The 9,108-nt window shown below is 52.8% G+C and overlaps 1 protein-coding gene across 19 annotated transcripts in view; it reads right to left on the bottom strand.

Moving 5' to 3' along the window:
* Window positions 1-5,593: 5,593 nt before the first annotated feature.
* CACNA1C (calcium voltage-gated channel subunit alpha1 C) overlaps window positions 5,594-9,108 on the bottom strand; it is a 585,430-nt gene continuing 581,915 nt past the window's right edge. For all 19 annotated transcript variants that reach the window (XM_069489394.1, XM_069489389.1, XM_069489378.1 and 16 more), the window contains 2 exons: window positions 7,696-8,031; window positions 5,594-5,896 (listed from right to left, as the gene is read on the bottom strand). In XM_069489394.1, the coding sequence (XP_069345495.1) occupies window positions 5,594-5,896; window positions 7,696-8,031 (639 nt within the window). The remainder of the gene's footprint in view (window positions 5,897-7,695; window positions 8,032-9,108) is intronic.

Here is a 9,108-nt window from a genome sequence, read left to right as displayed (position 1 = left end):
GTAACGGAGATGTAACATTTCAAACTTCTGTTTAATTACCCAGTCTCTGTCTTGTCTTCCTATTGTTAGCAGAGACCTGAGAGAATTTTCACGGGGAATCCCAGCTCTGACTCTACTCTGCGTTGGACCGACTGGCTGTGCCCAGTGTCTTCAGCTGCAACCTCCAGGACCCTTGGGTGACAGACTAAAAGCCTTTTCTGAAACAGCGGAGAGACCAAGGGTCTTCACCACTTCATGTGCTGTGGATCAATCCTCTGAAAGCCATCTGAGGAAAAAGAGCTGATTTTAGTAGCAGTAGTATCTTCTCAACGTAGATAAATAATATTTACCTCATAATAGTACTAGGTTCTGATGGCACTATTGCCACCCAAGGAGGTCACTGGTTCTCTCTCTGCGTCTGTCTACACAGCGCTCACCCTTACCTAGAGCTCAGTCTCAGCCCTCGGGCCTTACGGGTGTGTGTGGGGGGTGTGGGGGCTGTTCGAGTGTCCCCCCAACAATGCAGAAACCTGGCAGAAACCCATTTACCTGGTATATTGGTGCCTGGCTCCATAAAGCAACATTTCATTGCCTCGAAATAAAAATAAATAAACAAATAAATAAGTTAAAACCAGAAGTGGCTTCACAAAGAAACTGTGTCAGCCTCTGCACACAGGACTCCTTGCACCTCGCTGGGCCTCTCGCAGGGCTGGGGCAGGGGAGCGGGAGAGGGAGGTCTGCCCGGGGGGAAGATGCCCCTGTCCCTGGCAATGGTGGGATACTTCTTTCCCTCTCATCTTCCCCCTTTAGCTCCTTGAGACGCAGTGGCTGGGGAAGTGGACGTGGGTGAGCACAGCGGCAGTTCGGGTCACATTAGGGCTCCCCTCCCACCACATCCGTCCAGGTGGGGTGGTTTGGCTGGGAAAGCAACACCAGATTGAAAGGTATTTTTCTCATCTTCCCAAGTAGATCCTTGGGGCATCAGCCACTCTGCCGTGCTGCGGTGGCGGAGCTGAACGCGTCATTCCACAGAACGGGAACAGACACCTACGGGGCCACAATACGCCCTCTGCTTGCCCCTCCCGGCCTCTGTGCTGACGTTCTCCCAGAGCCACGTCCTCTTTCAAAAAACAGAGAAAGTCCAGACCCTCACAGCAAGTTTTTGAGTCCCATGGGGCTTAACGAGGTCTTCTGGAAGCCAGACGGCCCTTTTCTTGGCCTCTTTGCTAAATTATTTCTAACTCCTAGACAATGATGTTTCAGTTATCCGAGGCCCCTGGGGATAGAGATGCCATCACCCTCTTTTGCAACATTTACGATTACGGTTTGATGAGGCTAAAACCCCTGATTACTAGGGTTCTACTCTATCCCTAATTTAAATTCCTGTTCTGTTTCTTTGCCTTTAGGAGTGATGGGCGTGTGTAAACTGGCCTCTGTAAAGCCACCATCATCCTTTTGATGACTTCCAAACTCCTCATTTTCAGAGTGTTCTTATTTCTCGCAAAGATATTAACTTTGGTGTGGAGAGGTCGACTTTTCCTGGGGTCACCTTACTACCTTCAGTCGCATGGCCAGGAGGGCTCTGGATGGAGGACAGCTGGGAGGAAGTGATCGGCAGCTTCACTCTACACAAGCACCTGAAATTTGGGAAATTTCACCAGGGAAATGGGAAGATGGAGAATAGCTATTCCTTTGACTGGATTTCCCAGCCAGAGGGAAGCCTACTGGGTTAAGAAGACGGAAGGGAGCTATAACTAACAGCTTCTGAATCAAAGCGGGGAAAAATTTATGAGTCAAGCCAAACCCTAGGAAAAAGTCTCCTCTTTTTACCACAAGACCAAAAGAACCTTCTAGGAACAGGCAGAAACCAGACAGCTAGAGATCTTTCTGCGCAATGTGGCCATGCACATGAATAAACATTACATGACCAGGGTGTGGAAATAAAAGAGGCAGGCTGATCAGAGGACAAATAGTGATTAAGTTCACCAAACTGCAGACCTTAAACTGCATTTCTTCAAGTCCTTTGGTCCTCAGCCACTGGCTGTTTTCTCCTGCCACCCGGATTGTCAGGAGAACTATTGAAGATTTGACAACTATGTCTCACAACGTCACAGGGAAAATTTCATTTTAGGTGGAGAGTGGACATCACTTAGTACATTGTGGATGCGGTTCACTGGTTTCATGACTCATTGTACCAATCTGTCACGATGACAGGCATCGCACAATGACGAATCTTACACTCGTCTATCAGGAGGTCAGGCTAGGAAAGACCCACTGCCCTAAATAGGGAACTCCCGTCCACACCTCTTTCTCCGCAGCAGCACAGGGCACGGTGCCCTTGTCACGGCTGACACATGCTTGTAGGGTGCGGGCAGGAAGGCTCCTCTGGCTTGCTTGCCAGAGACTGCAGAGGAGCAGGAGTCTGTGGGAGTGAGGGACCATGCTGGCCAGGCAGGACCCTGGAATAGTTGGCCTGAACTGGCTTGTAGCCCACCCCACCGGCCACTGGCCAGTGAGATCTGATGATGCAGATGAAAAGCTCAAAAGGAAAATAGAAGGCAGCAGAAAAGGCTGAGAGAGTATGTATTCAATAAAAACTCCACATTTGTATCTAGAAGCCAAATGTACAGCAAGAACCAGGTATCATTTCAAAAGGGCTCCCTGTCCATCATACCTGGAATCTTAGCAGCACAGTGGCAGAAATTTGGGGAAACAGGACAAAGGATGAAACCTAAACTCAATTTCTATAAGACCTGGTGACACTGAGAACGGGCCAAGAAAGTCTAGATGGGTTGGGCTTGGAGAACCATGAAGAAACTGTTTCTAGACTCTATGTCGACCTGGGAGTATCTGACACATTTCTTCACTTTATCATGAATCAGTTCATGAAAGAACAACTCATTGTCACTGACTGTCCCCTACTTTAATTTCTAGCTTGCTTACATAAGTGACGAGAGGGGCGAGGGAGTCCTGGGACTGGAAGAGATTCAAGGGGTAAGTTCTGGGTGAATGGCTGGGTCCCATTTCCCCCAAAGTGGTTCCTTCTCAGCCATCACTGTTGAAACGTATCTGAAGGACACAGCACCAACAGGGTGATGTTCTAGGTCGATGCAAACAGGCGTAAGAGAAGCCTTCACAAAGTCTGTTTCCACCACCAACGTGACTTCCAGATACTTCTTCCCTTGTCCTGTCCCCTCCACTGTGGCCACACACATTAGGATAGGTCTGCTCTAGAGTGAGGAAGGGATGGGGACAGAGGAAGAGTGCGGCAGAGGTGATGTTCAGATGGACCAAGGTTTCACCCGCCTGCCTTTCTCAAGACCCTGCTGTCTGCATTTAGGTAGAGCAGCTGCCAGAACCAGCCCAACTTAAATCTCATCCTCTCGGTCAGTGTACACTTTCCTGAGGAAACCAGTGAGAAAAGCCTGTGCCTGGGAGTCAATGGACAGTCAGCCACTGCTGCCATGGGAGCACTGCCACCAGCTGGTGACCGGGAGGCTGGGCAGAATGTCTCACTGCCCATCACGGTGAAGGGCTCTCCCTGGAGAAGTACCAAATTGGATAGCCAGCACAGAGTGGATGGAGTGAAGACTGGAGTAAAATATGTCCTGGTCTCTCAAGCAGGATATGGTACGAATATACCCATCAGATGAGTTTGGAAAAACTGAGGGGATGCAAGAGAACACAAGATATGCAAAACAGTAATGTCCAAACCTGTTTGTGGAGTAATGACTTACACTGGTGGAACTTTTGCTTATCGGTACAAATTAAAAGAAAAATCATTCCCTTTCCCCCAACCACATATAGAAAAGCACTTAAGAGGTCAAAGGTAAAGCTTGTCACACTCCAAATACAAAATGATTTACTTTACATGCAGCAAAATATACAAGAAGTGAAATTCAAAAACAAACTTAATTCAATTCGTTATATTCGCTTGGCACAATTGCAATTCAGTTTTAAAAAAATATTTGAAAAATACTGAAACTGACCTGAATTCAAGTATAACGGTTTCTTCAACAGAAACATTATCAATGCAATAAAACATTACACGGAATATATCGAAGCAAAATGCTTTCTTGAGTTTTTCCCTTAAATTTCTGTGTTTTCTTAAATACAGTTTTAATGCCAACACAACTCACAATTGTATTTTTAAAGTGAATATTATTGCATTGTTTTTGCATATCTTGTGGGACAGAAAATGCAAAGAGTTACTGATTCCCGTTTCAGAAGCAGAGACAGTGGTTTGTTTTTGCTTTCAAATAGCCCCAGATTCAGATCTCCCCGCAGTTAAACCAGAAAGGGGGACGGCATACTCGTTGGTGTGCACAGGCACACGGTGTGGGGGCCGTACACACGTAGGACATGTGCACGGACCACCCGCTGGCATCCACACGTGCTCGCAGAGACTCACTCACGCCCTCTCTCCTGCACCCACCTGTACACCCAGCATAAGAAGGAACCAAGCCCAACCACCCATGTGTGCAAGACCGTATCAAGTGCATTGTCGAACCTTTAAATTATAAAACCAAACCAAACCAGAAAAAAACAGCTACTACCTAAGGAAATTATAACAAATTATTGGGCATACACAATGGTTGTTAAAACTCTCCTATAGTGGCTCCTATTGACCCCTCCATGGAAAAAGGAAACCACAACCGTTTAAATAATACAATAAAACCAAACCTGACTTGGCATTTGCGAAAGTGAAAACAGTAAGGTTGGGTGGCTACAGGACTTTGTAAACACTCTTCTTCCTCCCCTTCCCCTGGGAAAACAAAATTTAAAAAAACCCAAAACCACACAAAAAATTAAAACCGCAACATGCTGTCAAGAAAAGTGTCAAACCAAACAAAAGAGCGCTCAACAGAAGCTCAGCACCACCTGTCTGTCGTCTGTCGAGAGCTGGGGGGCCCTTCCCTGGTGGGCAGCGCCAGCTCCGTCCTCGAGCTGCCCGCTGCCCGGCTGCTGGTCTGGAGCGTGTGTCGGTGAAGTGATCCTGTCGCAGCGGGGCGGAGGTGGCTGGGCTGCCGCCACTGTGCCGGCGTGCGGGGTGAAGCTGCACCGGGGCCCTGGCCCCCGGGCCTCCGGCCTCCGGCTGCTTCCTCCTCCCTCTCTGGGGTGGGCTGGGGTCCTCGCTGGAAGTCCTGCCCCGCTCCCCTCTCCAAATCCACAGGGCCCTGGCTCTATGGAGACAGTGAGGCTCATACAGAATATGCGCAAATGATTTTTTTTTACAAGCAAAGTTGAAAGACACCCGTTGGATAGAGGGTCCTTTTGGTGAGGGCTGCTGCGGGAAGCTGAGGTTCTCCGCCCGGCGGCGACGGCGGGCTCCTGGCAGGGCCTGCGAGGTGAGCAGAGGGCGGGTGTCCCCGCCGCTGCCGCCCGTCTTCGCCGCCGCCTCCTCCGCACTCGCCTCCGTGCGCGCAAACGGCCGCTGCCTTTCTCGCCGAAACACTCTCCACACCACCCAACTCTGCGTCTTGTCCCGACAGAAATGAATGAAGACGCTGTTCCGGTTAACTCCAGGTCACGAGAACAGTGAGGCACTTCTGAAACGAACCCATTAGGAACATTGAAACAAATAAAAAACCCAGCATCTCCCCGGCCCTGGCGACTACAGGCCGCTGACGTAGACCCTGCTGTCGTGGAGTTCCTCCTCGCTCTGCCCGCGCCCCGGCGCGCACGCACAGCTCCCGTCCTCTTCGCCCCCTGCTCGGTCCTGCCCCGGGTCCCTGCAGTTCACAAAAGGTAAGAGGGTGCCGTTGGGGCTCTGCTGGGCGCCCCCGCTGAGGATGTTGTCGGCGGCGCTCTCCATCTCCTCTATCGTCATGTCGCAGGCATCCGCCAGCTCCTGGGTCGTGACCTCGATGAACTTGGGGTCTTGCGCGAACTGCCCCAGTCCTTCTGAAATCAGGACCTGGAGGGTGGAGGTGGAAGGCCGTGAAGAAGAACCGAAGGAACATCTACTGGGGCTCAACTCCTCCCTCAGGGCCGACCAAGGGGCTTCCGACCGGCAGCCTGGGAGGCTGCGGTGCGTGCGAAGGGGCTGGGGCGCGGGAACGAGCAGGGACGAGCCTCGGCCAAAGGGATTAGGGATGTGCGGGCTGGCGGAGAGGAATTCCGGCTGGGGTGCTCAAGACTGCCGTCAGATAGATATATGAAGACTTGGCCCAGAGGGGCCGCAGGGGCTCGGCTCTGCTTGCAGACCCCAGCCTGCCCTTCTTGCCTCCTCCCTGGCACCCGCAGACGCCTTTCACGCTATTCCTTCCAAGACACCGTCATTCTCTCTCGGTGAAACTGTTAACCTGTGCCCACTGCCCGTTGTCAGCTGGCTGCCCTTCCCGGGAGAGGATCCAGAAGCACGTGTACAAACATGTTCGTGCACCTGCCTCCGCTCCTGCTGGGAGGGGCCTGCAGGTGACCCCCAAAGCTCCTCCATCCTCCCGGCTGGCTGCTTCAGTGCCTGGCTCTGGGGAAATTCAGCTCCTGAGCGGGGGATGGGGGAGGCAGTGGAGTGCAGCCAGGCACACTCTCCTCCCAGGTGTACGACTGTCTTGCTCCCCCACATCACTCCTTCCGTGCCCAGCTGTTTACCAACTCTCTCTCCTCACCATAGTGTGAGCCCCTGAGAGCTGCAGCTCTGGTTCTCGGCTGTACCCCATACCTAGATCCGGGCCTGCATGTGGCAGGTGCTCAGGAGGGGTTTGTGAGATGAATAAAGGATCACCAAGGGCACACTGAGCATCAGAACTTAGAGTTACAAGGGACCTTTGCAGGCATCTGGTTTAACTTCCCACCTCCTGCACAGCAGCCTGATGGCCGGATGGGCACCGTCTCTGCTTGCATATGTCCAGATATTGGGGGGCTCCTACTTTTTAGGATAGCCCTCCCCATTTTGGAAGAGCTTAGTTGGGAAGGTCTTCCTCATGTGAGCTGCACTGCAGACCCCTGTCCAGGCTGTGACCTTTCCCCGTGCCGCTCACTGCAGGTGTGAGATGCACACCACAGGTCACCTCTCTGGGTTTACGTCCCTAATTCCTTCGACCTGCTCTCCTGTGGAATGATTTCTAGGGACCTTGCCATGCTCGTCATTCTCCTTTGGGTTTGTTCCAGTTTGTCAAAGGTCCCTTAAAATGTGGTGCCAGGATTGTCCTAGACGCTGTGACCATGCAGAGCGCAGTGGAAGGGAAAGCTGTCTTGTTCTAGACTAGTGGCGCTCAACCCTGGCTGTGTATTAGGGACACCTAAGAGCTTTTACAAGTATCAGTTCAATGTGCCAGGGGTTTCCGGGCTCCCTGGGCAGTTCTCACAAGCAGTCCGGGTTGAGCACCCCAGATGCTGACCCCCATGCGTACAAACGCAGCCCGAGCACACGTGCATTTCGGGCAGTCCCAGCACACGGATGGCTGCACAGCGGGGCCCAGGGCCTTCCTGGGGCTCACTGGCTTGTGGCAGGGATATGTTGTGCAAAAGCCTCCTCCTCCCTCTGCGGGGGCCCAGCCTCAAGAGAAGCCGATGGCTTCTTACGTGGTCACAATTCCCTGCGTGCCACACCCTCTTCCTGCAGGCCCCGAGTGGGAAGGTCTTTTTGGTGCAGAGACTTGACATGCAATCAGTTTGGGAAGGAATCAGGTACTCCCTTCTCAGCTCCCCGTGCCAAGCCCCCTTGCTGCCCGCGGCCTCCCCCCAGGCAGCTGCACGGCAGGAGTCACCTACCGCTTCCACCAGACTGCTGGCACTGCCGTGGAACTGCCTGCCCGGCGCCCCCGCTGGGCTGGGCACTGTGAGGGAGACGGGCCGGACCCTCCGGGCAGCACTGCTGCCCCCACCACTGGGGGCGGCCCCCTCAGCCCAGGAGCCGCAGGGGATGGACGGGAAGCTGCTGTTGAGCTTCTCGCTGGACTCAGCCCCCTCCAGTCGCAGGGTGGGGATGGGCTTCGGGGGCCAGCCACGGCTGCCCGGAGTGGCAGGGGGCGTGGCGAACGGCCTGGGGATTGAGGTGGGGGAATGGCTTCTCTGGAGGAGGGGGCTCAGGCCAGCTACTGCCAATGCCTGTGGACACACAAGGAGCATCAGTTAGGGGGTGGTCGGCCTGGGCAAGGCAGCCTCTGCCTTCTGCGCGACCACGCTTCACAGCTGCTGTTCCCCAGCGAGTTGCTCCTGCCTGGCACTCACACCCCTTCTTCACTCAGCTGCACCCTACCTCATCAGCCCTGGTGTAAGCTTCAACCACCTCAAAATGTACTTTATGATCACCTCGGTCTTAAGTGAACTCTTTTTCCTCTAACTTTAGGAAGCTGTGATTGAATGGGACCCAGATAATCTGCTGCTTAGCACTGGCCCTATTAGCTGTCTTGATTTTCTCATCAGCAGACTCGAGAGAACGGTGATGCCTGCATGATCCTTAAACCGGAACACTAATGTTCTCTCTCTCCATCTACTTTGTGGGGTTGGTGTGAGGTTCAAGTGAAATAAGGTCTGCAACGAAGCACAGTGCACATTATAAAGAGCTAGACAAAACCAGTGTTTGTTTTAATTTTTGTAATTAACTGGGCCATAAACAATGCCCTGCCAATCTCTGGCTCAGGCTGCCTTTGAGCCACTGTCTAAATCTCACACCATATTGTCATTACACGATCTATATGGCATCCTCAGGACAGGGACCATGGCCTGTGTCGCAGCTGTCGTGATGACCTGCCCTGGACAGAGCCCTGTGAGAGTGGCTTTGGTGTGATGTGCCCCCGGGGATGGCAAAACGGTATGGTGGGAGAGCCGACTCTGAGAGGCAGAGAAAGAGACCACCAGCCCGCAGGTGGGAGGCAGGAGACAGACGAAGAGGGCCCCAACCAGGAAGAGAGGCTTGCCTACCAGTGCGACAGCAACAGCGGGTGAGACTGACTGCTAGAAATCTTTTAAACTAGCACGGACCAGGTCTTTATCTCTGGGCCCCTCCCCTCCCTAGCTCGTGGTGGTTCCCAGCCTGGGGCTTCTGAGTCCCTGGGGATCTGAGGGTGTAAGGCCATGTCAACATTTTGGAAAGCCCAGTGGAAATCACATGCATTTAGGCAATGCCACACAGGCCAAGCAAAACAATGTATTTCTTTGAGGAGCATCAACTAAGCTGAGCCA

Source organism: Eulemur rufifrons, chromosome 16 (genome assembly GCF_041146395.1).
Source record: "Eulemur rufifrons isolate Redbay chromosome 16, OSU_ERuf_1, whole genome shotgun sequence".
Lineage (NCBI taxonomy): Eukaryota > Metazoa > Chordata > Mammalia > Primates > Lemuridae > Eulemur > Eulemur rufifrons.
The sequence above is the reverse complement of the archived record's forward strand: the minus strand, read 5'-3'. Positions and strand labels throughout refer to the sequence as shown.